This window comes from Rhinoderma darwinii, chromosome 3 (assembly GCF_050947455.1).
Source record: "Rhinoderma darwinii isolate aRhiDar2 chromosome 3, aRhiDar2.hap1, whole genome shotgun sequence".
In the NCBI taxonomy this organism is placed as follows: domain Eukaryota; kingdom Metazoa; phylum Chordata; class Amphibia; order Anura; family Rhinodermatidae; genus Rhinoderma; species Rhinoderma darwinii.
In genome coordinates, this window is record NC_134689.1 from 380,925,075 (window position 1) to 380,938,484 (window position 13,410).

The 13,410-nt window shown below is 42.1% G+C and overlaps 1 protein-coding gene across 1 annotated transcript; it reads left to right on the forward strand.

The window, feature by feature from the left end:
• Window positions 1-277: 277 nt before the first annotated feature.
• LOC142750529 (olfactory receptor 5G9-like) lies at window positions 278-1,225 on the forward strand. Its single transcript, XM_075859531.1, has one exon. The coding sequence runs from the start codon at window positions 278-280 to the stop codon at window positions 1,223-1,225; it is 948 nt and encodes a 315-aa protein (XP_075715646.1).
• The last annotated feature ends 12,185 nt before the right edge of the window (window positions 1,226-13,410 follow it).

Consider the following 13,410-nt stretch of genomic DNA (forward strand, 5'->3'; position numbering starts at 1 on the left):
GTTAAAGCGATTGTACTGGATTATGTGTATTTTTCTATTTTGATTGGTTATAAATAGTCATAGAAATAAATGTACTTATAATTAGGCACTGTTTGGTATGGTTATTGGTATACTGTACAACAAAACACCATATGGGCAAGGGGCACCAACAAAAGGGCTTGCCCTGGACTCCGGTGTATTCATCTTTGTAGTACGTATTCAGATCCATAGTAAAACAGGTGGATCCTGGGTGTATATGTACAACTATAATTCTCTTTAATTCTCTTTCAGATTCATAATGAACATTGTGAATCACACATCTATGGCTCACTTTATTTTGTTAGGACTAACCAAGGACCACAGCCTTCAATTACTACTTTTTGTGCTATTTTTAATCATATATGCATGTTCCTTCTTGAGCAACTTTTGTTTGATAGTATTGATAATGGTAAATCATCATCTTCATTCCCCCATGTATTTTTTCCTTAGTCATTTGTCCTTTGTAGACCTATGTTACTCCTCAACTATTACGCCAAAGATGCTGGCCGATTTTACCTCTGAGTCAAAGTCCATTTCATTCATAGCTTGTGCCACCCAAATGTTTTCATTTGCCATGTTTGCTACGTCTGAGAGTTTCTTGGTTACTGCCATGGCATATGATCGTTACGTTGCGATTTGCCAGCCACTTGTCTACCATAGCATTATGAACAAGTCTATGTGTTGGGGCTTGGTATCTGGAACCTATTTTAGCAGCTTCCTGGCATCTGTCACTCATACTATCACTGTTTTTAAATTTCCTCTATGTGGTTCCAATAAAATCAATCACTTCTACTGCGATATTCCCCCACTTCTGAAACTCACGTGTGTTCACGCTTACATCCGAAAACTTGTGGTCTTTTTAATGGCCCTTGTAATGGGGGTTGTTTCCTTCTTTGTCATCCTGATGTCCTATGTGTTAATAATATACAACATCTTAAGAATCCATTCAACAGACGGACGACGCAAAGCATTTTCCACCTGTGCTTCCCACCTTACTGTTGTCATCTCTTTCTATAGCACTGTATTTGGCATTTACTTCCGTCCAAGCTTGGGGTTGAATTCAGACAATAAGGACAAAGTTTTCTCCATTATTTATACTGTGGCCTCCCCATTATTGAATCCTATTATCTACAGTTTTAAAAACGCAGAAGTAAAAAGAGCGGTGATTAATATTTTAGGTAGAAACAAAGTTTTAGCACACACTTAGGCATCTTCTAGTCATGTTCAGTCCATTTTTTGTTACATGTATGCAAAAGACTATAGTAATAAACAGAACCTAACTCGGTGCACAGAATTTCAGTAAATAAAAGATATAAAACAAATGTAAGATCTTAAGATGGATCTGTTAGGTCTTCCATGTTACCCTATTTCAGGGCAGCATATGATAGAGGGGGGAGATGCTGAGCTTGGAAATATATAGTTTTCTAGGAATTTATTTGTTTTTTATTACGTGAAAAGCAGTTTAAATGCTGCCAGAACTCGGTAAGTCCTGCATAGTCATCCACACATAGTGGTCAGCAGTGTGTGGTCGAAAATGCAGTACTTACAGGATTTCTCCATGTGTGGCCGAGTAAATAGGACTCACAGGATTACTTCATGTGTGGGCGGGGAAATAGGACTCACAGGATTACTCCATATGTGGGTGGGGAAGTAGGACTCACAGGATTTCTCCATGTGTGGCCGAGGAAATAGGACTCACAGGATTACTCCATGTGTGGGCGGGGAAGTAGGACTCACAGGATTACTCCATGTGTGGGCGGGGAAGTAGGACTCACAGGATTACTCCATATGTGGGTGGGGAAGTAGGACTCACAGGATTTCTCCATATGTGGGCAGAGAAGTAGGTCTCACAGGATTACTCCATGTGTAGGTGGAGAAGTAGGATTTATAGGATTTCGCCAGGTGTGGGCGGGGAAGTAGTACTCAGAGGATTTTGTCATGTGTGGCCGGGGAAGTAGTACTCACAGGATTTCTCCATGTGCAGGCGGGGAAGTAGTACTCACAGGATTTTGCCATGTGCGGGCGGGGAAGTAGGATTCACAGGATTTCTCTATGTGTGGGCGGGGAAGTAGGATTCACAGGATTTCTCTATGTGTGGGCGGGGAAGTAGGTTTCACAGGATTTCTCTATGTGTGGGCGGGGAAGTAGGATTCACAGGATTTCTCTATGTGTGGGCGGGGAAGTAGTACTCACAGGATTTCTCCATGTGCGGGCGGGGAAGTAGTACTCACAGGATTTCTCTATGTGCGGGCGGGGAAGTAGGACTCACAGGATTTCTCCATGTGCAGGCGGGGAAGTAGTACTCACAGGATTTCTCTATGTGCGGGTGGTGAAGTAGTACTCACAGGATTTCTCTATGTGAGGGCGGGAAAGTAGGACTCACAGGATTTCGCCATGTGTTACTGGGGAAGTAGTACTCACAGGATTTCTCTAAGAGTCTTGGCAGCATTTAAACTAAAAATTCTGAACAGATTAATTGAAAACTATACATCCCTAAGTGCAGCGTTTCCCCCACCCCCCCCCCCCATCATCAGATGTGTGAACATATCAGATAATTAGCCACTTACTTGAAAATGACATACATGGAGATCATCTGCGGGAGATAATTCCCACATGTACACGGTACATGAATGTCATAGTTATTGTGCGGGCACGACAGCAGTGCCATGTGATCAACAGGGGTAGTGTGGTTGTGATTTAAAACCACACTCCCACAGTAATGGCAAAGATTGGAAAAAGTTCTGTTCCTGGCCGTATAACTCCAAATGCAGTATGATCATATTGATGCAGACAAAGGGGCTTCCTTTGACCTGTGCTGTTAGCCACGACATCACCAGGGCTGGCAGGTAAATACTAATAGCTCTGGGGCAAATAATTGCCATCAGGCCTGTCCAATATTCTTGACTGTTAAGACATACTTTAGGCATGCATTTTAAATATACAGACAATAATGTACTGTCATAAAAACATATCACAATCCAAAATAATGTTTAACCCTTTAATGATTGGCCTATTTTGGCCCTTAATGACCAATATTTTTTTTCCGTTCTTTCATCATGGGATTCAAAGAGCCATAACTTTTTTATTTTTCGTCAACATAGCTGCATAGGGGTATTTTTTTTCAGGAGTTGTGTTTTTCAAGAGCGTTATCAGAGAGTTGAGCACCCTCTCCTCCCGGCACAGGACTATTTTCCGATGCACCTTGAAAAGTTACATACAAAACAGATAAAAACAAGGACATTTATTCAAAAACACCAAAAAAGGCCATACTTACAAATGGACACAGCCAGGTCTGAAACGCTGATGAAGGCGAGTGAGCAGGTGCTTTAAATAATAATAGCCACTCCCACTAGTCTTGAGGGGAGTGGTATGTGGTGCATGGGATGTGTAGTAAGAAATAATAAATGAATAGTGTATGTGCAAGTGTAATAATGTGAGTGAAATATAGGGGGCAGTAATGAGTGAAGTGCCTAAAAAATAAATGAATAATGGGATGCAAGTGTGTGAAACATGGAGGAATAGTGTGTAAGTCATGAGGCGCAACGTGACTAGCCAGGTAGAAGCCTATTTGTGACGCCTTGATAATTCATAGAGCGGGCTACCCTGCTTGCTAGGCCAAACAACAACACACCATGCTCTCCCAGCATCAAAGACCTGGCTGTGTCCAAAAGAAGCGAATATAAGTAATAATGAAAAATACCTGGGGTATTAGTGATCATTTTGGCCAAAAGGACGCAAGCTCGCAATCCACGACAAGGATCCCCAGACTTGCGAGTCCCTAACTGGAGCGAAAAGCTCCTGATGTACAGACAAAACAGATAAAAACAAGGACATTTATTCAAAAACACCGAAAAAGGCCATACTTACAAATGGACACAGCCAGGTCTGAAACGCTGATGAAGGCGAGTGAGCAGGTGCTTTAAATAATAATAGCCACTCCCACTAGTCTTGAGGGGAGTGGTATGTGGTGCATGGGATGTGTAGTAAGAAATAATAAATGAATAGTGTATGTGCAAGTGTAATAATGTGAGTGAAATATAGGGGGCAGTAATGAGTGAAGTGCCTAAAAAATAAATGAATAATGGGATGCAAGTGTGTGAAACATGGAGGAATAGTGTGTAAGTCATGAGGCGCAACGTGACTAGCCAGGTAGAAGCCTATTTGTGACGCCTTGATAATTCATAGAGCGGGCTACCCTGCTTGCTAGGCCAAACAACAACACACCATGCTCTCCCAGCATCAAAGACCTGGCTGTGTCCAAAAGAAGCGAATGTAAGTAATAATGAAAAATACCTGGGGTATTAGTGATCATTTTGGCCAAAAGGACGCAAGCTCGCAATCCACGACAAGGATCCCCAGACTTGCGAGTCCCTAACTGGAGCGAAAAGCTCCTGATGTACAGACAAAACAGATAAAAACAAGGACATTTATTCAAAAACACCGAAAAAGGCCATACTTACAAATGGACACAGCCAGGTCTGAAACGCTGATGAAGGCGAGTGAGCAGGTGCTTTAAATAATAATAGCCACTCCCACTAGTCTTGAGGGGAGTGGTATGTGGTGCATGGGATGTGTAGTAAGAAATAATAAATGAATAGTGTATGTGCAAGTGTAATAATGTGAGTGAAATATAGGGGGCAGTAATGAGTGAAGTGCCTAAAAAATAAATGAATAATGGGATGCAAGTGTGTGAAACATGGAGGAATAGTGTGTAAGTCATGAGGCGCAACGTGACTAGCCAGGTAGAAGCCTATTTGTGACGCCTTGATAATTCATAGAGCGGGCTACCCTGCTTGCTAGGCCAAACAACAACACACCATGCTCTCCCAGCATCAAAGACCTGGCTGTGTCCAAAAGAAGCGAATATAAGTAATAATGAAAAATACCTGGGGTATTAGTGATCATTTTGGCCAAAAGGACGCAAGCTCGCAATCCACGACAAGGATCCCCAGACTTGCGAGTCCCTAACTGGAGCGAAAAGCTCCTGATGTACAGACAAAACAGATAAAAACAAGGACATTTATTCAAAAACACCGAAAAAGGCCATACTTACAAATGGACACAGCCAGGTCTGAAACGCTGATGAAGGCGAGTGAGCAGGTGCTTTAAATAATAATAGCCACTCCCACTAGTCTTGAGGGGAGTGGTATGTGGTGCATGGGATGTGTAGTAAGAAATAATAAATGAATAGTGTATGTGCAAGTGTAATAATGTGAGTGAAATATAGGGGGCAGTAATGAGTGAAGTGCCTAAAAAATAAATGAATAATGGGATGCAAGTGTGTGAAACATGGAGGAATAGTGTGTAAGTCATGAGGCGCAACGTGACTAGCCAGGTAGAAGCCTATTTGTGACGCCTTGATAATTCATAGAGCGGGCTACCCTGCTTGCTAGGCCAAACAACAACACACCATGCTCTCCCAGCATCAAAGACCTGGCTGTGTCCAAAAGAAGCGAATATAAGTAATAATGAAAAATACCTGGGGTATTAGTGATCATTTTGGCCAAAAGGACGCAAGCTCGCAATCCACGACAAGGATCCCCAGACTTGCGAGTCCTTAACTGGAGCGAAAAGCTCCTGATGTACAGACAAAACAGATAAAAACAAGGACATTTATTCAAAAACACCGAAAAAGGCCATACTTACAAATGGACACAGCCAGGTCTGAAACGCTGATGAAGGCGAGTGAGCAGGTGCTTTAAATAATAATAGCCACTCCCACTAGTCTTGAGGGGAGTGGTATGTGGTGCATGGGATGTGTAGTAAGAAATAATAAATGAATAGTGTATGTGCAAGTGTAATAATGTGAGTGAAATATAGGGGGCAGTAATGAGTGAAGTGCCTAAAAAATAAATGAATAATGGGATGCAAGTGTGTGAAACATGGAGGAATAGTGTGTAAGTCATGAGGCGCAACGTGACTAGCCAGGTAGAAGCCTATTTGTGACGCCTTGATAATTCATAGAGCGGGCTACCCTGCTTGCTAGGCCAAACAACAACACACCATGCTCTCCCAGCATCAAAGACCTGGCTGTGTCCAAAAGAAGCGAATATAAGTAATAATGAAAAATACCTGGGGTATTAGTGATCATTTTGGCCAAAAGGACGCAAGCTCGCAATCCACGACAAGGATCCCCAGACTTGCGAGTCCCTAACTGGAGCGAAAAGCTCCTGATGTACAGACAAAACAGATAAAAACAAGGACATTTATTCAAAAACACCGAAAAAGGCCATACTTACAAATGGACACAGCCAGGTCTGAAACGCTGATGAAGGCGAGTGAGCAGGTGCTTTAAATAATAATAGCCACTCCCACTAGTCTTGAGGGGAGTGGTATGTGGTGCATGGGATGTGTAGTAAGAAATAATAAATGAATAGTGTATGTGCAAGTGTAATAATGTGAGTGAAATATAGGGGGCAGTAATGAGTGAAGTGCCTAAAAAATAAATGAATAATGGGATGCAAGTGTGTGAAACATGGAGGAATAGTGTGTAAGTCATGAGGCGCAACGTGACTAGCCAGGTAGAAGCCTATTTGTGACGCCTTGATAATTCATAGAGCGGGCTACCCTGCTTGCTAGGCCAAACAACAACACACCATGCTCTCCCAGCATCAAAGACCTGGCTGTGTCCAAAAGAAGCGAAGATAAGTAATAATGAAAAATACCTGGGGTATTAGTGATCATTTTGGCCAAAAGGACGCAAGCTCGCAATCCACGACAAGGATCCCCAGACTTGCGAGTCCCTAACTGGAGCGAAAAGCTCCTGATGTACAGACAAAACAGATAAAAACAAGGACATTTATTCAAAAACACCGAAAAAGGCCATACTTACAAATGGACACAGCCAGGTCTGAAACGCTGATGAAGGCGAGTGAGCAGGTGCTTTAAATAATAATAGCCACTCCCACTAGTCTTGAGGGGAGTGGTATGTGGTGCATGGGATGTGTAGTAAGAAATAATAAATGAATAGTGTATGTGCAAGTGTAATAATGTGAGTGAAATATAGGGGGCAGTAATGAGTGAAGTGCCTAAAAAATAAATGAATAATGGGATGCAAGTGTGTGAAACATGGAGGAATAGTGTGTAAGTCATGAGGCGCAACGTGACTAGCCAGGTAGAAGCCTATTTGTGACGCCTTGATAATTCATAGAGCGGGCTACCCTGCTTGCTAGGCCAAACAACAACACACCATGCTCTCCCAGCATCAAAGACCTGGCTGTGTCCAAAAGAAGCGAATATAAGTAATAATGAAAAATACCTGGGGTATTAGTGATCATTTTGGCCAAAAGGACGCAAGCTCGCAATCCACGACAAGGATCCCCAGACTTGCGAGTCCCTAACTGGAGCGAAAAGCTCCTGATGTACAGACAAAACAGATAAAAACAAGGACATTTATTCAAAAACACCGAAAAAGGCCATACTTACAAATGGACACAGCCAGGTCTGAAACGCTGATGAAGGCGAGTGAGCAGGTGCTTTAAATAATAATAGCCACTCCCACTAGTCTTGAGGGGAGTGGTATGTGGTGCATGGGATGTGTAGTAAGAAATAATAAATGAATAGTGTATGTGCAAGTGTAATAATGTGAGTGAAATATAGGGGGCAGTAATGAGTGAAGTGCCTAAAAAATAAATGAATAATGGGATGCAAGTGTGTGAAACATGGAGGAATAGTGTGTAAGTCATGAGGCGCAACGTGACTAGCCAGGTAGAAGCCTATTTGTGACGCCTTGATAATTCATAGAGCGGGCTACCCTGCTTGCTAGGCCAAACAACAACACACCATGCTCTCCCAGCATCAAAGACCTGGCTGTGTCCAAAAGAAGCGAATATAAGTAATAATGAAAAATACCTGGGGTATTAGTGATCATTTTGGCCAAAAGGACGCAAGCTCGCAATCCACGACAAGGATCCCCAGACTTGCGAGTCCCTAACTGGAGCGAAAAGCTCCTGATGTACAGACAAAACAGATAAAAACAAGGACATTTATTCAAAAACACCGAAAAAGGCCATACTTACAAATGGACACAGCCAGGTCTGAAACGCTGATGAAGGCGAGTGAGCAGGTGCTTTAAATAATAATAGCCACTCCCACTAGTCTTGAGGGGAGTGGTATGTGGTGCATGGGATGTGTAGTAAGAAATAATAAATGAATAGTGTATGTGCAAGTGTAATAATGTGAGTGAAATATAGGGGGCAGTAATGAGTGAAGTGCCTAAAAAATAAATGAATAATGGGATGCAAGTGTGTGAAACATGGAGGAATAGTGTGTAAGTCATGAGGCGCAACGTGACTAGCCAGGTAGAAGCCTATTTGTGACGCCTTGATAATTCATAGAGCGGGCTACCCTGCTTGCTAGGCCAAACAACAACACACCATGCTCTCCCAGCATCAAAGACCTGGCTGTGTCCAAAAGAAGCGAATATAAGTAATAATGAAAAATACCTGGGGTATTAGTGATCATTTTGGCCAAAAGGACGCAAGCTCGCAATCCACGACAAGGATCCCCAGACTTGCGAGTCCTTAACTGGAGCGAAAAGCTCCTGATGTACAGACAAAACAGATAAAAACAAGGACATTTATTCAAAAACACCGAAAAAGGCCATACTTACAAATGGACACAGCCAGGTCTGAAACGCTGATGAAGGCGAGTGAGCAGGTGCTTTAAATAATAATAGCCACTCCCACTAGTCTTGAGGGGAGTGGTATGTGGTGCATGGGATGTGTAGTAAGAAATAATAAATGAATAGTGTATGTGCAAGTGTAATAATGTGAGTGAAATATAGGGGGCAGTAATGAGTGAAGTGCCTAAAAAATAAATGAATAATGGGATGCAAGTGTGTGAAACATGGAGGAATAGTGTGTAAGTCATGAGGCGCAACGTGACTAGCCAGGTAGAAGCCTATTTGTGACGCCTTGATAATTCATAGAGCGGGCTACCCTGCTTGCTAGGCCAAACAACAACACACCATGCTCTCCCAGCATCAAAGACCTGGCTGTGTCCAAAAGAAGCGAATATAAGTAATAATGAAAAATACCTGGGGTATTAGTGATCATTTTGGCCAAAAGGACGCAAGCTCGCAATCCACGACAAGGATCCCCAGACTTGCGAGTCCCTAACTGGAGCGAAAAGCTCCTGATGTACAGACAAAACAGATAAAAACAAGGACATTTATTCAAAAACACCGAAAAAGGCCATACTTACAAATGGACACAGCCAGGTCTGAAACGCTGATGAAGGCGAGTGAGCAGGTGCTTTAAATAATAATAGCCACTCCCACTAGTCTTGAGGGGAGTGGTATGTGGTGCATGGGATGTGTAGTAAGAAATAATAAATGAATAGTGTATGTGCAAGTGTAATAATGTGAGTGAAATATAGGGGGCAGTAATGAGTGAAGTGCCTAAAAAATAAATGAATAATGGGATGCAAGTGTGTGAAACATGGAGGAATAGTGTGTAAGTCATGAGGCGCAACGTGACTAGCCAGGTAGAAGCCTATTTGTGACGCCTTGATAATTCATAGAGCGGGCTACCCTGCTTGCTAGGCCAAACAACAACACACCATGCTCTCCCAGCATCAAAGACCTGGCTGTGTCCAAAAGAAGCGAAGATAAGTAATAATGAAAAATACCTGGGGTATTAGTGATCATTTTGGCCAAAAGGACGCAAGCTCGCAATCCACGACAAGGATCCCCAGACTTGCGAGTCCCTAACTGGAGCGAAAAGCTCCTGATGTACAGACAAAACAGATAAAAACAAGGACATTTATTCAAAAACACCGAAAAAGGCCATACTTACAAATGGACACAGCCAGGTCTGAAACGCTGATGAAGGCGAGTGAGCAGGTGCTTTAAATAATAATAGCCACTCCCACTAGTCTTGAGGGGAGTGGTATGTGGTGCATGGGATGTGTAGTAAGAAATAATAAATGAATAGTGTATGTGCAAGTGTAATAATGTGAGTGAAATATAGGGGGCAGTAATGAGTGAAGTGCCTAAAAAATAAATGAATAATGGGATGCAAGTGTGTGAAACATGGAGGAATAGTGTGTAAGTCATGAGGCGCAACGTGACTAGCCAGGTAGAAGCCTATTTGTGACGCCTTGATAATTCATAGAGCGGGCTACCCTGCTTGCTAGGCCAAACAACAACACACCATGCTCTCCCAGCATCAAAGACCTGGCTGTGTCCAAAAGAAGCGAATATAAGTAATAATGAAAAATACCTGGGGTATTAGTGATCATTTTGGCCAAAAGGACGCAAGCTCGCAATCCACGACAAGGATCCCCAGACTTGCGAGTCCCTAACTGGAGCGAAAAGCTCCTGATGTACAGACAAAACAGATAAAAACAAGGACATTTATTCAAAAACACCGAAAAAGGCCATACTTACAAATGGACACAGCCAGGTCTGAAACGCTGATGAAGGCGAGTGAGCAGGTGCTTTAAATAATAATAGCCACTCCCACTAGTCTTGAGGGGAGTGGTATGTGGTGCATGGGATGTGTAGTAAGAAATAATAAATGAATAGTGTATGTGCAAGTGTAATAATGTGAGTGAAATATAGGGGGCAGTAATGAGTGAAGTGCCTAAAAAATAAATGAATAATGGGATGCAAGTGTGTGAAACATGGAGGAATAGTGTGTAAGTCATGAGGCGCAACGTGACTAGCCAGGTAGAAGCCTATTTGTGACGCCTTGATAATTCATAGAGCGGGCTACCCTGCTTGCTAGGCCAAACAACAACACACCATGCTCTCCCAGCATCAAAGACCTGGCTGTGTCCAAAAGAAGCGAAGATAAGTAATAATGAAAAATACCTGGGGTATTAGTGATCATTTTGGCCAAAAGGACGCAAGCTCGCAATCCACGACAAGGATCCCCAGACTTGCGAGTCCCTAACTGGAGCGAAAAGCTCCTGATGTACAGACAAAACAGATAAAAACAAGGACATTTATTCAAAAACACCGAAAAAGGCCATACTTACAAATGGACACAGCCAGGTCTGAAACGCTGATGAAGGCGAGTGAGCAGGTGCTTTAAATAATAATAGCCACTCCCACTAGTCTTGAGGGGAGTGGTATGTGGTGCATGGGATGTGTAGTAAGAAATAATAAATGAATAGTGTATGTGCAAGTGTAATAATGTGAGTGAAATATAGGGGGCAGTAATGAGTGAAGTGCCTAAAAAATAAATGAATAATGGGATGCAAGTGTGTGAAACATGGAGGAATAGTGTGTAAGTCATGAGGCGCAACGTGACTAGCCAGGTAGAAGCCTATTTGTGACGCCTTGATAATTCATAGAGCGGGCTACCCTGCTTGCTAGGCCAAACAACAACACACCATGCTCTCCCAGCATCAAAGACCTGGCTGTGTCCAAAAGAAGCGAATATAAGTAATAATGAAAAATACCTGGGGTATTAGTGATCATTTTGGCCAAAAGGACGCAAGCTCGCAATCCACGACAAGGATCCCCAGACTTGCGAGTCCCTAACTGGAGCGAAAAGCTCCTGATGTACAGACAAAACAGATAAAAACAAGGACATTTATTCAAAAACACCGAAAAAGGCCATACTTACAAATGGACACAGCCAGGTCTGAAACGCTGATGAAGGCGAGTGAGCAGGTGCTTTAAATAATAATAGCCACTCCCACTAGTCTTGAGGGGAGTGGTATGTGGTGCATGGGATGTGTAGTAAGAAATAATAAATGAATAGTGTATGTGCAAGTGTAATAATGTGAGTGAAATATAGGGGGCAGTAATGAGTGAAGTGCCTAAAAAATAAATGAATAATGGGATGCAAGTGTGTGAAACATGGAGGAATAGTGTGTAAGTCATGAGGCGCAACGTGACTAGCCAGGTAGAAGCCTATTTGTGACGCCTTGATAATTCATAGAGCGGGCTACCCTGCTTGCTAGGCCAAACAACAACACACCATGCTCTCCCAGCATCAAAGACCTGGCTGTGTCCAAAAGAAGCGAATATAAGTAATAATGAAAAATACCTGGGGTATTAGTGATCATTTTGGCCAAAAGGACGCAAGCTCGCAATCCACGACAAGGATCCCCAGACTTGCGAGTCCCTAACTGGAGCGAAAAGCTCCTGATGTACAGACAAAACAGATAAAAACAAGGACATTTATTCAAAAACACCGAAAAAGGCCATACTTACAAATGGACACAGCCAGGTCTGAAACGCTGATGAAGGCGAGTGAGCAGGTGCTTTAAATAATAATAGCCACTCCCACTAGTCTTGAGGGGAGTGGTATGTGGTGCATGGGATGTGTAGTAAGAAATAATAAATGAATAGTGTATGTGCAAGTGTAATAATGTGAGTGAAATATAGGGGGCAGTAATGAGTGAAGTGCCTAAAAAATAAATGAATAATGGGATGCAAGTGTGTGAAACATGGAGGAATAGTGTGTAAGTCATGAGGCGCATGAGACTTACACACTATTCCTCCATGTTTCACACACTTGCATCCCATTATTCATTTATTTTTCTTGAAAAGTTACATGCATCGGAATATTTAGTGACTGCCGTGAAAAGGCGTATTCACAGTCACTAAGGGGTTAAATGTAAAAGTTCCCTAAATAAAATGTTAAAAATTTACGAAATATAAATAACAATTATAATAAATTCCGTTGCAATGCGAAAAAGTATAATAAACATCTGCTTACATTAACGGTGAATGTTGGGAAAAATTTTAAAACAAAAACCCCCGAAATACTTTATGTATTCTGCTATTTGACTAAGCCTATAAATTAAGGTTGAAATATTAGATAATAATTTATGTCAATTATATATGGTTTATATTTACCTTTAATAAATTTCATGGCCAAAGATCATTTTTCCAGCTAAATTTGTGTTTTTGGTATTTATTTCTGTATGAGAATTAGTTGGTTATGTCATTATGTTGTGCAATCCCATCGCAAAGCAGAAAGCAATAAAAACAACCAAAAGACTCGTGCGTAAAGCAAAATAGGCAGGTGCAGATATATACCTGTCTATACTGGATGACAGAAACATACCCACACACGACCTAACCAGCAGTCCATGCGCCGATTTCTAACATATTTTTATACATAATCCTGAAGCTAACATTTTGACAGCGGCACATCTACAAAGGCATTTGCAATCACTGCAGCAGCATGGCAACTGTTCAATGGCGCAAAAAACTGCTGACAGGTTCCCTTTCAGACTTCCTACCAGCTGGATCTCTGCCAGGAGAATCAGTTCCTTCCAAGAAATGCCAGTTGTGGGACACTTTTAGGCCGGGTCATAATCTTGGGGTATGTTTGGGGTAACTGAGCGTTTGGAAGTTTGTAGAGTAACAGATGGAATTCAGGGAAGAAGTTAGAGAATTTTGAGGAAGCATGAGAGAAGTCTTGTAAG